Consider the following 23,698-nt stretch of genomic DNA (forward strand, 5'->3'; position numbering starts at 1 on the left):
GATGGCTCGTAACAGAGCAGTCTGCACAAAAATGAACAACATAGAGAAGAAAGCAAAGTTTGCTGTGTTTGCAGCGAAGGACGGCGAGCGGAGGCGAGATCGCACTCGTCGTTTCCCACTTACTGAACGTGTCCGAGTGCGCCCGCGTCACATGTGACAGAGAAGCCTCGTGTGCGCCTTCCCGGAGCTCTCCAGCCTGCCCGGCTTTGTACTTAACACTTCAGCTTTTCAGCAGCCTCTCCGGTTTCACAGTAGTGGCGCTCAGAGCCAATCGATAGCCGCTCGCAGCAGTGACAGAGCTGCACGGTGTAGTGTTGGACAGCGCTGGGCTTTGTGTCTCAGAGAAACCTCATCGTTGTGTTTGTGTTACGAAGACGTGATCTTTGAAGCTTGAGGGTTTCTTATGTGCTCTTATTCTGAGCTTGTGCTGTTTAACGCTGTTGTTAGTGATCAACACCAGTCTGCATGCAAAGCTGCTTATTATGATCATTTATTTGGCAAATGAAGCGAGACTCAGTGTTGGTGGGAGAGGAGGCGGAGCAGCCTTTTGGTTTCTTATCCTGTGGACGAGTCCATCCTAAACCAGCAGCAGCCCGTTGGTGGTCTTCAGTCCCAGCATCGAGGACCAGTTCCCGTCTCCTGCAGGTTCTGGGTAGGGGGCTTCTCCAACTACCAGCAGCTTTTCAGAGCATTGCCACCTTAACTGGCTGCAGTCCAAACAGCTGGGATCTGTTCAGTGTGGGGGGGGGGCAGCTGAGTAATGCGACCGGGTCAGCCTGCTGGTGGAGATGCATGAGGTGGTGGGTTGGGATGATTGCCTGTTAGCAGCTGTGCTGTTGTGCTGTAACAGCAGGGAAAGGATGCATTAACACGTTGCACAGATGGTCTGCTGCAGGAAGGGCTTTGATTTTACCCTGTGTGTTCATACTGACGGCGTAAAATGTCTTTATATGTTGATTCTGCTCCCACAGGCCGGGGCTGGGATGGATGGATGGATCGGGGCCAAAGATTAGGAGGCTGAGCATCTTACTTTCTTTTTCAAGCCCAGACAGCCGTGGAATCGCATACACATCAGGTTATTCTGCAGAAAGTGTCTGCTTGGACAAAGCCTGATAGTGTGGAGTAAAGATGCAGATGTGTGAAGATAACATGAGGTTTGTTCTCATCTCTGAGAACAGAAAGCCAGCAGGAGCGTGTTACAGTCAGCTGTCCAGCAGAGAACGCAGACTTCTCCTGGTGTGTGTGTGTGTGTGTGTGTGTGTGTCATCAGCTGCTGTCAGCCCGAGCTGTGCCAGACACCCTGCGTTGACGACATGAACCTCCGTGAGCTCGTTATCACGTCGTTCTCACTGAGGAAGCTCCTCTCCAACACAGCCCTGCTGCTAAAATAATCCCGTCGTGTTTAAATGAGGCCTGCGTAGTTTTAATGTTCATGTGATTTAAGGTTCGATGTCAATCAGAAAACTGCGCTGATGCAGATCTGTTTCCCTGCTCTGCTGTGACATCAGTGTGTTTCTGAGCTGCTGATCACGTCGTCACAGATCAGTTTCCACACCTGAACATGAACCTGTGGAGACCTCATGTTAGGACCTCAGAATTAGAGCTTTTTATTGTCATCGTGCAGCTTCCTGCACAGCGATGTTGGGATAATCATGTTGTCACTCAGACTGATCCAGTCTGGACTCAGCAGACGCTCTCTCTGCTTTTAAGACCTCACATTTTAAACGCTTATAGTTGGGCCTGGATCAGGTGACCCTGAAGTGCTCCGGCTGCTGGGGGACTTCCCAGGATTTATTCCTTCTTCACTTCCCTCTTTTCACTCCTGATGCATTTACATCTTAAGTCCTTAACTCTTCCTGCACTGAGCTGACAGAAGCTGCTGGTAAAAGGTTCATATATTCACAGTTGTTGCCCCGTGTGGCAGCTGCTTCACCAACAGCAGGAGGATTGCATCTGGAGTAGAGGCGATCTCCTTCAGATTCAACTGCGGACAAAATCCCGACGTGATTCTCGGACTCTGTGAGTCAGCCGTCGTATAAAGACAGAAACTCCTGAAGCTCATGAATAACCCAGAAGCTTTCATCATGTCCTTGCTCTGCTGCTGGTGCTTTGACCTGAGCAGCTGTGACGTCGACCCTGTGATGAAATGAGCAGAAACACTTTCTTAAACCTTGTTTTTCCTTCACAGCGAGTAAAAGTGTTTATATTTGATTAACTGGTAAAAGAGAAGTTTACTGATGAGTGTCAGAGCTGAAAGTAACTGAACCATAAAGAAAAAGTGAGTCTGTGGAGCGTCGATGTGGTAGCAGCTCGCTGTCACTGCTCAGCTTTGGCTCCATTAATCCGTCGCTGAGTGCTAACGAACTTCTGCCTCCTGTGGTTTGATGCAGACGTCTCCACGTTGGCGTTAAATTAATAAACTGGCTCTACTTAAACATTACTGTCCTGAGTGGTTTCTCCTGTTCCTCGAGCAGCTGGAAGCTGATGATGTCACCTTATGTTATCAAAGCTTCCAGCAGCTGCTTCGCTGAACGTCCTGCAGCTCCGACGTCTCTGTGACTCTCGCAGACGAGCTGTTTGTGGAGCAGCAGCTGCACAGATGCATCAGTGCTGCAGGTTTGGTTTTTGTCACCGACACACAAACCTGCTTTACGACCTCATGTTGGACCATGTGGGTCCAACATGAGGTCGGTGGATCTGCGCTGAGAGCTTTTAAGCTCCTCCTTCTCTCATCGTGCTGTAAAGAGCGGCAGCTGCTTCTGCTCCGGGCGTGGCCGTCGTTCCCGTGGGAGTTCACGCTGTGACAACAGTTACAGATAAGAATAGGAGACGAAACACAGCAACGTAGCAAACATGTGCGGCCGCGTGTTGTCACCCAGATGCGCCGCCCTTCCTCTCTGCGGCGTTGTTATCATGAGACGTTCCCTGCCCACTCCCACTTCACTCACTTGTGTGTACAAGGCCGTCCTGCTCATTACCACTGAACATTGTGCACTCCAGCGCTGCCTCACCATGACGAGGCCGAATTCCCGACAAGAGCAGCGACCTCTAACTAAGCATTGAGGTCGCGCCGATTCAACATCTCGCCGGCGGTGGATGAGCGCTCAGGACTCGAGCCCTCACGGCTCAGGGCTGCGTGTTTGTGCACTCTTCAGCTTCCTCATCTTTCTGTAACGTGGCAAAGCTGTAATAAGAGCTGCTGATCCACAGGTTTGTCTGTAATTATTAACGCCACTGGAAAGATGATGATGATGATGTGTCACAGCAGCCAAAACACTCGATTCAAGCTCTGAGGAAGTAGCTGAAGAAATAAGGACAGCGTGACAAACAATGCTAGTTCAGTGAAGCAACAACAGAGCAAACAAAGAGCTCAATGAGTAAAACTAGATAAACGGTGGTGCTGTAGCACGAGGCAGGAGAGACTTCCTGTATGTGACACGGCGCTCGGTAAACGAGCGCGTTATTGGATGTCTGCAGCTTCTCTGCAGGAGCTGAGAGGCCGCAGACACAAAATGAAAATGGACCGATGCTCTTCAGACTGAGCTCTGTTTAAGACGCAGGTTCGGTCCACAGGCGTGACTGTGTACAGTGAACCTGGGTGGGACAGTCCTGTCACTCTGACCTGCTGTATCAACCTAAAGCTGCGCTGCGTATCTAAGCACAGATAAACTCCCTGCAGCGTTGAGTAATGCAAAGAGCTCCCGGGCGGCTCCGACAGACACAAACAAACTTGTCGTCGACTTTCCCGACCAGCTCCTCTCCGTCTTCCCTCCCTTCCAGCTGCTTTGGTGAAACAAGTAGGCCAAAAGTGGGAAGCCCTGTCTGTGCTTCAAGCACAACAAAGGGAGCTCAGCAATCTGATCCTGCAGACTATCAGAGAGCCGGGGGGGGAGAGGTGCTCTTGAAAACCTGCCTCCCTGCCTCTGTTTGTCAGCGATTCCCAGGAAGGGTTTTTCCTCTGCTCATTATTTCTGCCCCGTCTGTGCTCAGCAACATTCGTGCAAGTCGGCGCTCTCGCTGCACGTCTCTGGAGGATGAGAAGGATTTCCTCACTCTGCCAGGCTCTGCTACAACGTAAACACGAGGGCTCTGTCATCGTGCAGCAGGGAGTCACCACTTTAACCTCCGTTAAAGTAGCTCCGGGTTAAACACAAAGTCTACCAGGGAAAGCCTGTTTGTGTTTGTTTTCCTCACCGAGGGAAGACGGTTCAGTTGAAGCGCTGCCATTTTCCCCTCGTTTGTGTGTGTGTGCAGCTGGTGTTGTTAACAAAGGGTGGGCTCGCTTTCCCCTCGCTTCATTGCATACACGGGAGAGCTGTGGAAAAACACACGTTAGAGTTTGGGTTTAATTCCCACAGGCGACCTGTCGGTGTTTACCTCGTGCTCCTCTTTAGCCATGCTGTCGTTTCCACTTAGCTTAGCAGACAGATGTGATGCAAACTTTCACGTGTCCACAGGAGAGTTTTAACGAGGCTCTTACATAATTTTGTCACTTTAGGGCAAAAGAGGAAACATCAGAGGAAGTGCACAGAAACAGGAGAGCGTGAACACTTTCATTAGTTAGGATTTAATTTAGGAAGTAAATTCCTGCAGTCGTAGTACTTTCTAACTCCAGTTATAAGTAAGGCTGCCACGATTGGTCGACTAGTCACGATCACAAAAGACGCAGGAATAAGTAGTAGGATTTAAGAGTGTAATAACGGACTGAAACAGAAGATGGCAGCACTGCATGTACAAGGATGCCAGCTGCCGTTAAACCCCGAAGAAGAAGAAGAAGCTGTGTCCCAGAATTCATAGCGCAGCCCTGCTCAGTTTCCAACAATGGCGGCAGCTAGTTAGTTTTAATATTACTCTTATTATTCTTTCTGGGTCACAAAATAACCGTTTAACATATTTTCAGGCGAGAATGTAGCTGTGTAAACCTCAAATATCTGCTCAGTTTATCAAGACACCACATATTTTCAAAAGCGCTCCGACGTTTTCGGAGACGTCTGTTAGCCACTAGCTCGATAGCTAGCCGGGGGCAAGGCTAACTGGAGCCGTGAGTGTCACTACCCGATCCGTACCGGAAACCCGATCGGTACCCCGCATGCGCGAAAGGTGTCTACTTCCGGTCGAAGCGTTTTACGATAGTTATGGGTCAGAGTATCTGTTAAAATGTTTAGAGTAATAAGTATCTCTTAAAATGTTTGCAATAATGAAGCATTTCAGTACAATGTAGACAAAAACGAAAAATAAAAAGATAGTTACGGATCAGGACTCCCCGATCCTTACTGCGCATGTGCAAAGTCGGACCGTACAAATCGGGTCTACCCGATCCGTACCGCGCATGTGCAGATGTTTTCTTCTTCTTCTGTTCGTTTAATGGCAGTGTACTCCCCAGTGTACGAGGATACTGCCACCTGCTGACCGAGCGAATGAACCCTATTGTAAACTGAATTAGCGTCATTACAAACGTGTGTTAAATTTGATTTAGTGATAGTCGAGTGTGTTTATGCTTGTCTGTGTGGAGAGGATTGACTGGAATAGTGATGATGATGTCCGCTATCACTGTCAGTTGTCAGTAAACACTTAATCTGGCTGCTGAATCTTCACGTGACACATTGCTAAATCAATATTATTAAGTCTGTAATTAGGCGTCATTCTTCTTATTTTACGGCGCTGTTGTTCAATCGGGGAACACTCTCTGTTGAGGAGAAAAGCATGAATTTGTTTGTATACGGATTATCCATTGTTTAAATGTCCCGGGCAGTCGAAAAGGAGGCAGAGCTGTTGAGAAATGCTAGGAGCTAACTGGGCGCTAACCGTATCATTCAAATATATTGAATGTCGCAATGTTGGCAAAGAGAGGAAGTGACGTAAGATTTGCGCATGCGGGGTACCGATCGGGTTTCCGGTATGGATCGGGTAGTGACACAACGGACTCTGGCAAATCGTCTTCAAACCCACCGCCGTCTTTCGCTACTCAGGTTAAACATGATATATAAGTCACTTAGATAACTTAAAAATGTTATTGTTTGGCTTTTTTTTAGTATTTTATTTGTTCCTGAGTAAATCGGTTTGGCTGAGATTAAAGTTATAGTTTTTACACAGCTGAATAAACATCAAGCAGACAGCTGATTATCAGAAGTGTGAGATGCTCCAGAATTTACTCCGGTGTCCTGTTATATTTTAGATAGCAAGGAGTTTATTAAACTTCACCAAAACAATCTGCAAATTTCATTAAAATTTAATAAACTATCATCTTGTCTTTATTTTTAGTTAGCACATACCTTAAACACTTAAAGCTGTAAGCTAATGATAGTTATATAAGAGCAGATGCTGCTGGTGCAATAAGCTGTATGTTTTATGTCCAATGGATGATGATCTGATTAGTCGACTATCAAAATAATCGTTTGTGGCAGCTCTAGTTATAAGCACAGCCGTTGCCCTGTGACTGTGCACATGTTCAGTGTGTCTGTTACTCAAATCTGACGATTTAAGAGTTTCTCCTTTGATGGCAGCATAAATCAGTTTATTCTGTGTGCTAAAAGAGCACGCTCATGCTTCCTTAAATTAATTATGAAGTAATAATTCATGTATTCAAATGAAATTCCCGCTCGTAGAAAGTTTAATTGCCAGGTGCAACAATTTATTCATCTATGGGTGCAGACACGCTGATGCTAATGAGTTTACGTTGCTGTTGTTGTTGTGTTACTTTGTGAGGAGCAGAGATGGGCAGTAACGCGTTACTTGTAACGCGTTACTGTAATCCGATTACTTTTTTCAAGTAACGAGTAAAGTAAGGGATTACTATTGCAAAAACGGTAATTAGATTTCCCGTAGGAACGCTGCGTTACTGCGTTACTAAAACCGTGATTTTTTGCGAGAATGTCTCATGACAGTGACGTAAGCGAGTGCGACGTTGGTGACAACAGCTGTGTGCAGATCAACAATGGATCATATATCGAGTGCAGAGAGAGTATGAGCGTGCAGCGTTTAAAGCGTGGAAGTACTGACCTTACTTTGAGTTTGATTCCATAAAAAGTGACAAAAACATTAGTGTCCGTTGTGCGTGGGAAGAAAACTTCTTTTTACAGCGAAAAACCCCTAAACTTCCAAACAAGCACCGAGTAGCTACGACGTAATGGGAAACTCACAGAGAAACTCGCGGATTCTTCCACTGACCGCTGCACACCTGCACCAGGGTAAACCTCCGCCTACCCCACTCCTGCTTTACAGGTGAAAATAGAGCAACAGGACCGCTAGTCTTTGACTTTATTTATTTTCTGCTGTGTTTTACTTGCATCTATTTGAAAGACTGAGTGTAAACACACAAAAATATTTTATTTTATTTTATGAGCTGGAATGTGCAGAAAATAGGTTTAAATGTTAAACTAATTTCTTCCAGTCAGAGAATGTTGCAGATAATTAAATTTTTGCTTCATGCATAAAATTAAAAGATTAAAACTAACAAAACAAGTTTTAAAAAGAGACTTTTCCATTTGATTACATTTTGTATGATGGATTATGTAGAAAAAGTAGAATTGGGCTGAAAGATCTATCACTTTATCACCTATTCAGGTTGTAAATCGTGTTTTTAAAAAGTAACTAAGTAATTAAGTAATTAATTACTTTTGAAAATAAGTAATCAGTAAAGTAACGGGATTACTTTTTTGGGGAAGTAATCAGTAATTAATTACTGATTACTTTTTTCAAGTAACTTGACCAACACTGGTGAGGAGCGAGTGGAAGAAAACTTCAAGCCTGAGGATAGTTTGTGGTTGTTGTGGAGGAAACTACTTGTACATACCTGAGTTTGGCGCCTGCTCGTGCTCTCTGTTCTTTAAGGACTGTCGCATGATTATTGTTGCTACATCTATAATTACAGTGCTTTCCTGAGTCTGCGTCTGCCCCGCGTGTTACCCAACCTGGGAGGAGATACGCCTGCAGCTCAGCTCCCTCCCATCATGAAGCAATCCTCCAGAGCTGCTGTTAGATCACACCGCAGGTCTTTGTTGGTGCGCAACCTGACACCCTGCAAATAGCTTTCATGCTTAAGGTGCTACTTTGTGTGTGAGTGTTAATAAATATCAGTTTCTTGCTGATGCAGTATCACGAAGCTCAGAAATATTCATATTCGCTCAGATGGTACCACTGAGGGGAACTGCAGTTCCTCTAGTGGCCTCTAGAGGCGCACTGTAAAGGAGAGTTAGTCCCCACTGAGGCTCGAGGGCCGGTGTCCTGCAGGTTTGAGATGTGTCCTCGATCATCACAGCTGATTCAAATGTTAAATGACCTCCTCAACATGTCTTGTAGTTCTTCAGAGGACTGGGAACAAACTAATCATCTGATTCAGGTGTGTTGACCCAGGGTGAGCTCTAAAACCTGCAGGACACCGGCCCTCGAGGCCTGGGGTTCCCCACCCCTGCTTTAAGGGTCATGGCTGCTTTTCCTGACAGGCGTCCTGACGTGGGCGCCTGGAGCTGATCTGGAGCCTTTGACGTGTTTGTGTTGCTGAAATCTTTGGCTTGCTGTGTGGATAATCCCGTAAGAACCAATCAGATGGCGAGGACTCGGGCGAACTGAGAGCTAGAATCAAGTTAGAGAAATACATTTTTCACTTTTCTCCAAGTTCTCTTCTTCTTCTTCTTCTTTCTGTCTCTGTATCAAACGAGTTTAACCATCCAGCTGCCTTCCACGTCGATTGTTGGTGATGTCGGGATCAAATCTGCCGTCTGTCCCAGGTTTGTGTGATGCACCATGAAGCAAGTTTATCGTAGGAGTCAAAACCATTTTAACCCGAGTGAATTCAGATGTGCCTCTGCTCGTGTCTCCTGGCAGGAAATCGCAGCAGGTCGTCTGGTTGCGTGGACTTTATTCTCGCTGTGCGGCCACTTTGTGTTTTTGTAAATGTAGCATTTAAAAGTTTGTGCTTCAGGTTTACTGAGAGAAACTTGAACATTTTATTCATTTATGACGTAGAAATGAGTTGATGTGTGTCTGTGTGTTGGATCTGTGCAGTTCTTGGGTGAAGCTTCTCGCCTCAGCGGCTCATTTAGTCCTAAATATGGTCACAGCATCCGTCTTTTGTGTACAGTCTGTGTGTTTGATGATGGGTGTATTCTTTTGCATCGACCACATTAGCTGCGGCGCCACTCAGCAGTGCACCTCGTGCTGTTTGAATGCGAGGCCTGTCAGGCAGGATGAGAGCACTTCCAAAATGTCACACAGAATATTTTCGAGTGTTTTTTATCGTGTGGAGAAGTTTCCAGTGTGTTGGAGCTGTTTCCCTTTGTGCTTCTCTTAAACAGCATGATGATGGTCCTCATGCAGACGCACCGCCGTCGCTGCGTTTCCTGTGAATGTGAAAATCAATAATTAATATTCATTTCTGAGGAGTCACAGAAAGTCTCGAGAACTGCACAGATGGTGTTTAATCAGGAACAGGAAGTCAGCCGTGTTTTCCTTCTCATCCCTGATGAGATTTTTGCAGCACGTCTGCGACTTCACAGCTTCCACGTTTCCGCTGCACGAGCCGGCGGCGGAACGTCTGAGGAAGATGTTCCGACGGCTGCTGCTGTTCCAGACGTGCACGTGTGCGTGTGCACGGACGCTTACAGTGTGAAACACTTGACTTCCATATGAACGAGATCACATCCTGATGTCTTTGTTTCTGCTCCGAGGCCTCGGTCACAGAGGTGCAAACAACAATAGGGTGAGGTCAGGCTGAGTGGGAGTGGGAGTGGTATTAGCATGAGAAAGCCTTCGTCCTCGGCTCTCTCTTCCTCTTCAGTCACAGGACGGTTCGCTCTTCTTAGACGTGAAGTTCAGTTTCTGAGGAAATCTTTGTCCACTGGTCAGAAGCTGTGGTTTGTTTCACTGCGGTAAACAGAAGAGACGTGACTCTGTCACAGAAGTCAACCCTGAGATGAATTTAGCCTCAGATGATTCATATTTATTAGAAATAATCACTCACTAATGACCGATCCAAACATGGATCCGTGCACGGTGCTCAGATTATTAGTTCTGAACTCATCATATCTGATGTTTCTTTTGATACAAAGAAGCAACTTGTTGCTGCAACATTTCTGGATTATGGAGATACGAATGCTTCTGCTCGATGTCTTGGAGCGGTTGATACCTTCTGCTCTGACTGACCACTGTGAGCTACACCGTCAGGTGGCTCGCTTTGGCCAATCAGAGGACCTCTCATTTATACAGGTTTATATGTAAGGCCGTGCTGGGACTGCTGCGCTCCTGCACGTGCTCCCTGCTCGCAGTGAAACATGCTGCTCGTGTTTCTCTTTCTGTTTCTTTGCACAAACTGAACTTGGTAAAAGAGTTTTTGTCTGTTTGGCTGCAGAACGACTGAGAAACGAGTTCGTTTCATTATAAATGCTTTTAAATCTAAACGAAGAATCCTTGAGGCCGGCTCCATAACACACAACTGTTTCAGTTAGTTTGTGTCATTTTAATTGGATTTAATGTTGTGTGTGTTGTTGTTGCCTGTGTTTAATTGTCTAATTTTTGTAACTGAAATATGCTGCTGCCAGTTTTGAGCAGGCCTCCTTTGGTTTGTGGGATCTTCCTGTTCTTCCTCGGCGACAGCATCGAGCTCGCCTTTGATTAAAAACACGTTTACTGCACAGAATCACCAGGATTGATTGAATATTTGTTCAGTGCTTTTCTTTGGATGGATATAAACTTTGATGAAGTCTTCCTGAAGCGCCACCAAACGAGCGACTTGGCTGCGATCGATGCCAAACGCGGTACGCGCCACATGCAGCCGGCGCAGCAGTAACGAGGAGCAGCTCCGCTCTGCTGCTGCTCGTGTTTGTGAAACAGAGACAGGGAGGGGGTATGGAGTCTTCTGAACGATGTCTTTTGTTGGCAGCAAACTTCTAAAATCAAATGCGTTTTCTTGTTTTTCCAATTATTTTCCCACTTGGCTTCAGGCCCCGCCGATTGGCCCTTTAGAGCCGCGGCTGTTACGGGTCACATCGGGGTCACGATCCTGCCTTCAAGCTCGTCTGCAGCTGGCGGTCTCACACTGATGCACACGAACTGGGTCAGTCACACTGAGGATGTGCAGGAGACGCAGAGAGCTGAATTACTGCACTGACGACTCGGTGCTGGCAGGGCTCAGGGAGTCGGATGACTCTCACTTTATTGCCCATTTTTTTGGCCGGAGCAGAGGAGGCGTTTGCCAGATATCGTCTCTGTTGGAAGTCTGTGTGAAAATCTTGCTGTGGAAATAAAAAAAAGAGGCAGAATGTGGCACTCTGTCATTTTCGCTCACTCTTCTTTCTCTCACCCCCTACTCCCTTGTACTCTTCCTCCCTCCGTGGGCGTTCGGTACACTAAGTGCTTCGTGATTGCCGGGGCCGTGAGGAGGCGTGAACAGCCCTCAGCCAAGTGTCCCTGCTTCCCCGAGTGGTTTTTCTGGCGCTGCTTTGGTCGAGTGGCAGAGGAGTCAGCAGTCTGATCAACCACAGCGCTGCGTGGCAACGCGATGGTGCGATTTCCATAACAGCCTCTGTGTTGTTGATACATGGAATAATCGTCACAGCGAAATGTCACGCAGGCTCGCCACATCTGGGAGAAGTGCTCACGTGTGGCCTTCAGGAACCAGGATGTGTGCGGAGAACAGCAGCATTGTTTTTGCTGCAGCCTGTCAACAGCAAATAATAAAGATGGGCTTGAAGGGGGGAAACATCTGGGCAGATGTGGTGACGGAGGAACTTCAGTTTGAGTTTGTCGCCTCTCCCAGAGGATAAAATTTGCTTATTATCTGTTACGTGGCAACTAGGGCTGCCACGATTAGTCGACTAGTCACGATTACATCGACTATCAAAATCATCGACGACTGATTTAATAGTCGACGCCTCGTTTGAAGCTTTGTAAGATCCCAAAAGACGCAGGAATAAGTAGTAGGATTTAAGAGTGTAATAACGGACTGAAACAGAAGATGGCAGCACTGCATGTACAAGGATGCCAGCTGCCGTTAAACACCAAAGAAGAAGAAACTGTGTCCCAGAATTCATAGCGCAGCCCAGCTCAGTTTCCAACAATGGCGGCAGCTAGTTAGTTTTAATATTACTCTTATTATTCTTTCTGTGTCACAAAATAAACGTTTAACATATTTTCAGGCGAGAATGTAGCTGTGTAAACCTCAAATATCTGCTCAGTTTATCAAGACACCACATATTTTCAAAAGCGCTCCGACGTTTTCGGTGACGTCTGTTACCCACTAGCTCGATAGCTAGCCGGGGGCTAGGCTAACTAGAGCCGTGAGAACACCGGACTCCTAATCGTTTTCAAACCCACCGCCGTCTTTCGCTACTCAGGTTAAACATGATATATAAGTCACTTAGATAACTTAAATGTTATTGTTTGGCTTTTTTCAGTATTTTATTTGTTCCTGAGTAAATGGTTTGGCTGAGATTAAAGTTATAGTTTTTACACAGCTGAATAAACATCAAGCAGACAGCTGATTATCAGAAGTGTGAGATGCTGGAGAATTTACTCCGGTGTCCTGTTATATTTTAGATAGCAAGGAGTTTATTAAACTTCACCGAAACAATCTGCAAATTTCATTAAAATTTAATAAACTATCATCTTGTCTTTATTTTTAGTTAGCACATACCTTAAACACTTAAAGCTGTAAGCTAATGATAGTTATATAAGAGCAGATGCTGCTGGTGCAATAAGCTGTACGTTTTACATCCAATGGATGATGATCTGATTAGTGACTAACAGTGTTGGGACTAACGCGTTATTAAGTAACGCGTTACAGTAACTACGTTATTATTGTGGTAACGAGCACGGTAACTAGTTATTATGCCAAAATCAGGAACGCGTTAGTCGTTACTGGGATTTAGATAGGGTCGTTACTCGTTACTTCGTGTGGTGGCTATCGCGGAGCTTCCACAGATTCAATAACATTAGCAAGTGGTGGAGGCCAGCAGGTGGAAGAGAAGGAAAAGAGACCCGAGGCGGCCGCCGGTCCAAGTGTGAACTGAACTTCAGGTAAGAAGTTATGACCTGCAGTCTATCTGGGTCAGATATGAACCAAGTTTAGGTGGAGTTTATTTTCGTTATTCTGACTTTTTCCGTACTGCGTACTAGCTAGCATGACGGAGTTTCTATACAGCTGGGTGGGTGCTATGATGTTAACGATGTTAAACTTTATTTTGTTCATAAGTTATTAGAGTTGCCAACCGTCCCGTCTGGTATTCAGAGAAAATATTACGCATTTCTTATTGAGGCGAAAAGACACAGTTTGTCCCATAATTCGGCTACATTGAAAAAGGCACAAAGCTGGAGTTATTCTGTGTCTTTGCTGCACAGCTGCCTCTTCTTCTTTCATTCTCCCCCCTCCCTCTCCTGTTTCTACTTCAATCATGAAAACTGATCAATGATCAGCTGATCGGCTCTCTTGTTTGTTTATCGCCCACTTTGCGCCAGAAAGAGGAAACCAGCCGATGTCGCGTTAAACAACAGCAGCACGTTTAAGCTTGATCAGCTGTTGTTAGAATTGATTTAATATTAATTTCTAGTATCAGCTGATGTTTGCTGGAGCCACAGCTGTAAAGCTGCTGGTCATGATATCGGTTTGGTTATCTGGTGAGAGGGAAACATGAAGATGAAACCAGGAGACGTCCTTACTGAATCATCAGAGCTGAACAGGTGATGGAGAAACAGGTTTACCTTTTAGGTGACATGAATGAGTTGAAGGGAAGTTATGAACTGATTCTGAGAGACAGATAACACCAGGATCCTTTTTAGGTAGCTGACAGCTGGTAACTGTGCAGGAGCGGATCTAGCAAAGTTTTGCCAGGGGGGCCAGGTGGGGCATTAACAGGGAGAGGTGGGCACAAAGAAATACTTTTCTTTCTTATTCTCATTTAAAATGTCTAGCTTTTAAAAAATAATTATCTGAATCTTACAAAAAGCGATTGATGCATATATACCATTAAAACAGTGAACATCACTGTCACAACAGCGTTTGTTTTCATTCAAAGGCTTTATGATTTTTCCTATAATGGCCGGTCTCTAGTCAAAATGCCCGGGCCGATTTTTTTGTCCCAGTCCAGCCCTGTATGCAGCTCATCTGCAGTCTGGTGTTACCTACATCTTCATATTCAGAAGGCAGAATTTCTGAGTTCTGAGTACAATCAAAGCACCACGACTGCAGTTTTTGTGTTGGATGTAAAAGGTGCACATGACGCTGTGACGTAGGCTAGAATCATGGCAGCAGTCAACGACGGTCCAGGCGTGGGATTTCTCTCGTGGAAATATGCACATTATCTTTTCCTTTCTATTGGTAGGTGGCACAGTGCACTTGTGGCAAGTAAGCAAGCTAGAAGACTGGCAAAGTTATGGAAGCAACACATTAACAAGAGAATTCTGAGTAAAACCAAAGTTACTTTCCCTAGTAACTAGTTACTTTGAAAGTAACGAGTAACTTGAAGTAACTGAGTTACTTTTGATAGAAGTAACTAGTAATGTAACTAAGTTACTATTTTAAAGTAACTTACCCAACACTGGTGACTAATTGTAAAAATAATCGTTTGTGGCAGCTCTAGTGGCGACTACACATGTCAGGAGACAAAGTTACACACCAACGGTTGGTGAAGTCGTTGTGATGTCACTCACTTTGTAAAGCATAATCAGTGTTTCCATAACAAGCTGACTGTGAAGCTCAGCGTCACTGAGCATGCTTGATTGACTGCACAGCGCTGCGTTCAGGGCCCAGGTTAGAGTGACCGTCCACGGATTTATCATCGAAATCTTTTATTCTTTTTAAAAATAAAACATTTCTGGGCAGATTTATAGTCGATTTATGTTTTTTTTTTCTACATAATAGCAGTTAAAACTTTCCCAAATGATCCGTGGGTTCTTCTGCAGCCTGTGTGTTTATCACATAACATACTAGAACAACAACCACACGCCTCTAATGTGTGATGGGTAAAAAACATACAGATCTTTTCATTTTCATCGGCCCAGTTTGGATACACTGCATAGAGTATTTACAGTTCATTATTGTTGAGGTGCACGTCTGGTTTCAGGGATCTTTGCGAGAGTAAGAGTTTAAAGTTTGACTAAGTCTGGATGTTTGTCGGCTCTGTGGACGAGGTGCTGACGCTGAGAGCTGGGCTGCTTTTTGCACACTGTTCCTGAGCTGGTTACGAGGGACTGCTGAAGGTGGAGGAAGGTGGAGGAAGGTGTGCCTTTGCACTCTGTCCACAAGTCTTTTATTAAAGATATGGGAGCGTTCTGCATCAGAGACCAAGGCCATGAGAAATAACCCGACTGCACCCGTGCAGGTTGTCGCAGTGTTGCGCTGACGTGAGTGTGAGCATGCACGCTGCTGTCTTTATTCCTGCGTTGCTATTTCAGCTTCAGCCGTGATTCATCCAGCACTTATTAATTAAAGCTGTTCCTGATCACCAGTTTGCTTCTCATAATCCCTCCCACTCCCTTTGGCTCAGATGTCTGTGTTTACCATATTGACAGTGATGCATATATGCAGCCTGAAGTCTGTTTTTAAGGTCGCTGAGCAGCCGAGGTTCCTTTCAGCTCGCTGCTACACATCTTTGTGTATTTCTCATTTTCTCAGGTTTGTTCTGAATGATTACTCTGCCCTTTCAGCTACAGTCATCATATCGCTCCATATGTTCTATCTTAGGTCTCTGCTACAGTAGCTTTGTATTCACACTTCACAATAATCCTTCTGTGTATCAGCTGTCTCAGACTTCATCCTCTGTCTGAAATAAGCTGCTATAGTGTTTGCTGAGCGCTCTCTGTGTTCCCTCCCGTCTGCAGCGGTCAGTTTGCTGTGGTCAGAAGATGCAGACACAGGACTACAGGTGTGGAGTTCGCCGCCAAATTCATCAAGAAACGGCGCAGCAAGTCGAGCCGACGAGGGGTGACGCGGGAGGACATCGAGCGCGAGGTGAACATCCTGAAAGAGATCCAGCACCCGAACGTCATCGCGCTGCACGAAGTCTTTGAAAACAAGGCCGAGGTCATCCTGATCCTGGAGCTGTGAGTGGCTGTTTGTCTTCTTTTTATCTGTGTGTAAAATACATTTAAACCCACAAAAAGTCCAAAAACATCAACAAAGTAAAAAAATAAAGAAGATTCGGCGTCATAACGATTCAAATCAGTCCGAGTGAAACACATGAAGAGCAGATCGAAGGGATTCATTCATCAGATGTTTAAAGCATTTAAAAAAAGCCAAACACGTCTTCAAACAGACGACAGATAAAAACCGTGACAGCAACTGTATCCCACCAGTTAAACCAGTTTTACGCGCTTACTTCAAACATCAGCGGTGTTTGTATTCCAACTATGCACCATTATTCAGCCTAAACGCTGCGCCTCAATAATAAGGTCACCGCGCTGCAGACAGTCGCCCGACGGCATTCCTGTGCGCTGATCGCATCTGAAATAAAGGCACCGTGTTTGTTGTGGTTCGCCACGACCTCGTCTCCACGTCGATAGTGAGCGGGCAGACCGCGTAACTATGGCAACAAATAATCTCTTTTCCATGTTGTTTATCTCTGTTGTTTCTCTTCTTTAGGCTGTTAAAGATGTTAGAATATGTTAATAACAGCAGGAGGAGAAGTAGCTGTTTTAGTTTTTCCTCGTCCCCAAAACAGGAAACAGGAAGCTTCTCTGCTCCTGATTGGACTGTTCATGGGCTGTGAAATTACAGGTTCAGCAGTAAAATCAGTGAAAAACTCTCATTAGCATATAATCAGTTCACTGAGAACATTCATGGATTTAAAAATAGTGACGGCTCGGTTCATGTTCAAATTCTCCACCTTAAGTATCGTTTATCTGCGTGTGCGCGTGTGTGTGCGTGCGTGCATGTGTGTGTGTGTGCGTGCGTGCGTGCGTGTGTGTGCGTGCGTGTGTGTGCGTGCGTGTGTGTGTGTGTGTGCGCGCGCGTGCATGTGTGTGTGTGTGTGCGTGTGTGCGTGTGTGTGTGTGCGTGCGTGTGTGTGTGTGTGCGTGCGTGTGTGTGTGTGCGTGTGCGTCCTGTGAACCACTGAAGCAGATGATGAGGTAAAGAGTGGGCGGAGCTGTGCAGCTGGTCTGGTGTTCCCCCTCGAACGGGTGGAGTGTGTGTGTGTGTGTGTGTGTGAGAGAGTATTTATGTATTTGTTGGTTTCTATTTCAGGATAAATAACTGTGGTCAGTTTGTTTTTCTACAACAAAGTAAACACAACTTATCAAAGTAAAAGGATTTCTAACAATCAATAGAAAAGAATAGAAAACAGAATCTTTATTGTCACTGTTACAAGAACAATGAGGTGCAGTTGCTACTATAATAAATAATAACTACAGTTTAAAGTTGGAGGAATGTTGGTTCCATTAAAGTATAAATAAACATACAGTTTATAAATGAAGTGTGATGTCCATGAGTGCTGGCAGTGCAGTTATCCTCCAATCAGGGTGGAGGTAGGGCGTGTTTGTCTGTTTGTCTTCGACCTGATGGAGCTGTAACGTTTACCAGAGGGAGGGAAAAGTGAGTGTCCAGGGTGTGAGGGGTCTTTGATGATGAAGTCTGCTGGGATAAATGTCTCTGAGGGGGGTTAGTGAGGCGCCTCTGCTGCCCTCACCACGCGCTGCAGTTTCCTCTCGTCCTCCACAGTGCAGCAGTCGAACCTGAGTGTGCAGCAGTAGGTCAGAAGGCTCTCGATGGTGGAGCGGTAGAAGTTCACGAGCAGTCTCTGGGTCGTTGGGCCTGACGCAGCTTCCTGAGAAAGTTCAGCTTTGTTGTGCTTTTCCTACCTTGCAGTGAATAAATGTGAGGAACTGGAATTAGACTTACCCGCACCCCCAACTCGTTTTCATATCTTAGTGAGGACATGTCATTGACATAATGTTTTCCCCTAGCTGCTCACTATAACCATCAAAAATGAATGTTAACCCTAACCGTAACCTAATCGTAACCCTGAGACTAAAACCACATTTTGAGTCTGAAAAATACTGTCGGACTTGTGAGGACTCACAAGTATAGTAGCAATATGTGGGCCCCACAGAGATGTCTAAACAGGTACACACACACACACTCTTTATAGTTTTATCTCACTGTGACGGAGACGAATCTCCGTCCTCTCTGTTCCCCGTCTCCCAGTTCAGAGCTTTCCTCTGTTTTATCCTCACGTCTCTCTTTGCTCTTCCTCACTGTGAAGAATAAAACATGTAAGAAGTTTTGAATCTCAGCATCTTTGTGTTCAATGAGCTCATATGAAGTAAAGTCAGGTTTTTAGCAGGTTGGTGAGATAAGCTGCAGAGACTTATTTTATTTATTTAAAGACTGTAATTGCAGTGTTGGCCGGTGTTATTTCTTCCTTCATGTTCGTGTTTGAACTTGAACATTTGAAGCTGTTTGTTGAAATGCAGACAGGAAGTAGTGCACCATTGTTAAATAACCCAACAGGTCGTTTTTATTGAAGGGTTTCATTGACGTAAAGCGGTTTTGTGCAAACAGCGCTCCTCTGGATGTGTAAATCGGTCGGCTGCTAAAGCATCAGGATGATTAGATTACATCAGCTGAGCTGTGTTAATCTGGGATTTGTTGCTGGCTTTGATCTCAGAGATCTCACTTTCTCCCCCTCCCCGTCCTTCTTTCACTTCGCCCAGGGTGGCTGGAGGCGAGCTCTTCGACTTCCTGGCAGAGAAGGAGTCCCTGAGCGAGGAGGAGGCCACGCAGTTCCTCAAGCAGATCCTGGATGGCGTCCACTACCTGCACTCCAAGCGGATCGCTCACTTCGACCTCAAGGTACATCTGCAGCTTAAACAGAGTCCGGCGTGCGTGTGTGTGCGTTTGTGTGTGTTTACATATCTTTGTGGGGACCAGAAATCAGAAGTATACTTGTGGGGTCCAACAGCCCTTTTGGGGACAAGTGCGTCCCCACGAGTTCAAAGAGAGTCAAAATGTGGCTTTAGTGTCAGGGTTACAGTTGGGCTAAGGTCTGGGTAAGCAGATAGCATGATGTCAATGAGGCGTCCCCACAAAGATATGAAAACAAAGTGTGTGTGTGTGTGTGTGTGTGTTTACATATCTTTGTGGGGACCAGAAATCAGAAGTATACTTGTGGGGTCCAACAGCCCTTTTGGGGATAAGTGCGTCCCCACGAGTTCAAAGAGAGTCAAAATGTGGCTTTAGTGTCAGGGTTGCAGTTGGGCTGTGGTCTGGGTAAGCAGCTAGCATGATGTCAATGAGGTGTCCCCACAAAGATATGAAAACAAAGTGTGTGTGTGTGTGTGTGTGTGTGTGTGTGTGCTGTACCCACTGATAAAAAAGATAAAATAAAAGCTGTGCGATAGTTCACATTAATAACACGCAGGGCTGAGGATGTTGAAAAAGATCTAAAAACAATCGATTAATCGAGTCATTCGTGACTCTGTCAGTCTGTCCGTGTCTCCTACAGCTTGTCCAGGTTTTCCCAGATCTTGGCTCATTACTGTGTCAGAAAATATATGTATGCTTTAACATGATTTCCACTTCCTGCTGCTACACTGTGAGGCTGTCCAGTGAAACAGAAGGAGATTCGCCAGATATTCAAACATAAAGGAAACGGATCCGTTCATGTTTAGTTGGGATAAAACGACTGAAACCATCATTAACATTTAGAGTCTGCCATCGATAAATAAAACTGTACATATAAAAACCAAAAAGGAGCCCTGAGAAACTCACTCAGACACAAACCACGTGTGAGCGCGCCATGCAAATGCACTTTCTTACATGAACTAACTGGCTGTGTGATGTTTAATAGTTTGATTGTCTCAGTTTTCCAGGGATTCGTCTCATTAACGTCCTTAAACACGAGAACCAAACGTCTGTCACGGTTTTCTAAGAACACTTTGGGAGATGACGCTTGTGTGTTTGTGTCGCAGTGAAACCCTCGGAGTGTCCTGCTCCTGACCGTCAGCTGACTGGAGCGCTGATGTAACGATACGGTGGCGTCTGTTTGACCACGCTGGTTTCTCTCTGTGTCTCTGGGCTCAGAGTCATGACTAATCTGTTGTTAGTGTGGACAGTTTTCCAGAGGGCAGAGGTCAGGAAGCACATCATGTTTCCTCCCTGCTGGACGAGCTCTGTCCAGTGTCTTTGTTTGTGTCTCGTCATTATCGTTGATCAGTCCTGGTGTCCTCATACATCACAGTTTGGGACACGCTGGCCTCAGACCTGCAGATATTGATGACCTCTGACCTCAGCCGCTCGTGATGCTGGAGCTTTTACCGAGCACGCAGCCTCCGCTCCGCCGTTATTCACTGCTCAGCTTCAGACTTCATTTAATATACTTTACGTCAGGTGAAAGTATATTACACATCAGGTGTCTTTTATATTTCCAGCCGTATTCTGGTCATGTGACGCTTTATAAGATGTTTTGTGAGTTTAGTTGGAGGCTGTTTACGCTGCTTTTATAAGAAAATGCAAATGTTTTCTTTTCCAATCAGCTGTTAGAGACAGTAACGTGACCTGTGAGTGCGCTCGGTGCGTCTGCTCGCAGCCACACATGCTGCGTGCACTCGTGTGATTTGCATAATCATTCAGGTCATAATCATTCAGAGTCACCTGCGCTTTTACTGGAAAGTATATGAAATGAAAACTCGGCTCTGTCTGTTTACCGGTCGTGTATCTGTGTTTGCGTTCGCCGCCTTGCTCCTGGTTGAAGGTGTCCACATGATGCAGACGGAGACCTGGAGCAGCTTGTGACCCACACTGCATCATCTTCCTTCACTCCAGCATGAACATGAGCATAAACATCGCTGTTAGTGGAGCAGAGAACAGAGCGGGCGAGCTGTTGTCAGTGCTGCCCACAGCCAATCTGTTCCTCCCCGGACTGAATCCCAGGCTCGTAATCGTGCTGAAAGAGACCTGAAGAGGACGCGGACTCATCTAAAGCTCGTCTTTGGCTTTCTATCCTTTCTCCCACTTCCTCGAGAGGTTTCCACTCATGATTTGCATGGGATTTCCATCCCTGATGAGCCTGCTTCCTGCCAGACTCTTCCTGCGTGCTCCTGCCTCCTCCTCTATTTGCACACACAGGACACGCTGTGTTTCCTGCACACGTCTGCTCGAATGTTTCTGGACGTCTGAGCTGTTTCTCATTGAAATCATGGTGGACAGATGGACGTGCTTTATGGAAATGTCCCTCCCTCCTCTGTCTAATCGCTTCAGTTTGATTTCTACAGTCGATTCATAACAGTTCCCTGAAAGGTCGATATGAGAGATGATCAGGTGTCAGCAGCTCTGTCTGGACAACAGAGGAACCGCAGAGAGAAAACCTGAACTGTGAGAGAGGAGATAAAAGTTGATGACATGTAGCTGTTGAATGTAAACACATGTAGAGTGCAGAGATGCAGGAGTCGGAGCAGAAAATCACGGGAAGTCCAGAGCTGCACATGTTTGCTCAACAAAGATGGTTTGAAGTAGAGCTGAGTCCATAAGAGACTCAGCTCTACTCCGCCTCCCTTTTACTGTTAAACACTCAGTGTCTGTTTGGATAACAGGTTCTCTTTAAGATAAGGCCTGATTATTCAGGAATTATTATATTATAAAGAATAATTATAAGTCCAGCCTGTGAGTAAGTCCAGGTCCCGTCGGGTTCGGCTGATGAATCTGTTTTCTTTGCTCCTCTGTAGCCGGAGAACATCATGCTGCTGAACCGCTCGGTGCCTCACCCGCGCATCAAGATCATCGACTTTGGACTCGCCCACAAGATCGACTTTGGCAACGATTTTAAAAACATCTTTGGAACTCCAGAGTTTGTAGGTCAGTGTCCCACAGCTGTGCACACTTTGTGTTTCTGACACTGTTCTGTCCCACCATGAACACACACACACACACACACACACACACACACACTGCACCACCCTGTTCTCCTGGCTTCATCCCAGAGGTTGCATATTGTGAGAATGGGCGCCAAATGTACCGGAGGGACCGAGAGAGACCTGATAATAGGCCTGCACACACACACACACACACATTCTTGTTTTGATATTTTAGTGAGGACATCTCATTGACATCATGCTTTCTCTTGCCACTCACCCTAACCATGAAAAATGAATGCCTCAGCCTAACTATAACCTAATTGTAACCCTGACACTAAAACCACGTTTTGAGTCTGGGGGCGGGCACTTTGTCCTCATAAGTGACTGTTGGTCCCCACAAAGATGTCTAAACCAGTACACACACTCGCAGACACACCAGTGCCATCTGCCCTCATCTACTCTTCTCTGGGCAGCAGCCAACCCTCCGCCTGGTGCCAGTGCCCACTACCAGCACGATCCAGGCCAAGACCAGAGCACGTTCCCGCTGCAGCGGGTGTCAGCGGGCAAACGGTGTAAATAAAGATCAGGTGGAAGAAATCCAAACGATGTGTGGGACAGACGATGCTGGAGAATCGAGTCAGCTGCAAAACATAAACATTCATGCTTTCCATAAAATAACATTTTCTTTATTTGTTCTCAGCGCTGAAAACAAAAGTGTTGAAGCAGTGAATAAGAATTAAAGCTCAATATAATAAAATAAGATTCAAAATCAATTAAGTCTTTCTGGAAGTCTCGTCTGAGTTTTAAAATTTCAGTAAAGTCTGAGGCAGAAAAACTGAATCAAAAGTTAAAAGTCAAAGTTTAAAAGCTTTTCCCTCCACGGCTGCTCGCTCTGCTCCTGCAGGCGGTTTGTTTAAAGTCCAGGATTCTTGAATCCTGCTCGTCTCTGCTCGTCTCGTCTCCGGTATGAAGCGAGCAGATTAAATGGCAGATGGCCGTAAATGTAAATGCCAAGAATAATAATAATGGACTGCATTTCTATAGCGCTTTATTGCATTTATATAGCTGCCATATCGCGCCATCGGCCCCTCTGGCCATCACCAGTAGGTGAAGTGTCTTGCCCAAGGACACAACGACCAGGACAGAGACATCAGGGGGATCGAACCGGCGACCTTCCGGTTACAGATGCGCTTCCCAACCCCCTGAGTCGTTCTTGACCCACAGTCTTGCTTTTGCATTTTGCATTCTGGAGTTTCAGTTTTTGCTCCGCTGCAGGGCGAGCTGGAAAAGGTGAGTGTGTGATACTGACGGCGGCCTGCTGGGGTTGTAAAAGCAACAGGAAGTTGTTGTAGTTCGCCCTGCTGTTCTGGCTCGTTTACCAACACAATCGGCCCTGATGCACGGCTCATGGAGGAAATTAAGGTAGTTTAGATCCTTTAACACATGATCGCTGCAATTTGCATCGAGTTGTTCTCAGTCACAGCTCCACACAGACGTAATAAAACTTTAACGCAGCGCTGCACCCACATGTAAAAACCACACTGATATAAAGACACTTCTGCAGGTGGGAAACACTGTTCGCTGATTTACTGTCAATAATAAACTAATAAAGGCTGAAAACGTGTTGTTTACAGTCTGGAAGCTTTTGATTGGCCCATAAATCATCTCGTTGATTTTTGTGTTTTCTTTCAGATGAAGTTTTGTTTCATCACGATTAGAAATGAATTTAGTGATTTGTTGTAATCATTCACACATTTACAGACAAGTGGAGAGAAAAGAAATCACAGCTTTAGCAGGCGCCATGAAAATCACACCTCTGAAGGAACAAACAAATCAGCGCACCTGGCTGAAAGCGATCGTGCGCTCCAGTAACGCTCAGCAAACTCTGAGAATAATTAGTGTGGAGAAGAAGTCTGAA

The 23,698-nt window shown here is 45.7% G+C and overlaps 1 protein-coding gene across 2 annotated transcripts in view; it reads left to right on the forward strand.

Annotated features, from left to right (window-relative positions):
* Positions 1-23,698, forward strand: part of dapk1 (death-associated protein kinase 1) — a 77,621-nt gene that overhangs the window by 14,878 nt on the left and 39,045 nt on the right. The window contains exons 1-4 of one of the 2 annotated variants that reach the window (XM_085179946.1): positions 13,971-15,604; positions 15,811-16,032; positions 18,643-18,781; positions 21,652-21,781. In XM_085179946.1, coding sequence (XP_085036072.1) covers positions 15,477-15,604; positions 15,811-16,032; positions 18,643-18,781; positions 21,652-21,781 — 619 coding nt within the window. In that variant the 5' untranslated portion in view covers positions 13,971-15,476. Of the gene's footprint in view, positions 1-13,970; positions 15,605-15,810; positions 16,033-18,642; positions 18,782-21,651; positions 21,782-23,698 lie in introns of those variants that run through there. The other variant, XM_085179947.1, reaches the window with a different exon arrangement.

This window comes from Neolamprologus multifasciatus, chromosome 12 (assembly GCF_963576455.1).
Source record: "Neolamprologus multifasciatus chromosome 12, fNeoMul1.2, whole genome shotgun sequence".
NCBI classification, from domain to species: Eukaryota; Metazoa; Chordata; class Actinopteri; order Cichliformes; family Cichlidae; genus Neolamprologus; species Neolamprologus multifasciatus.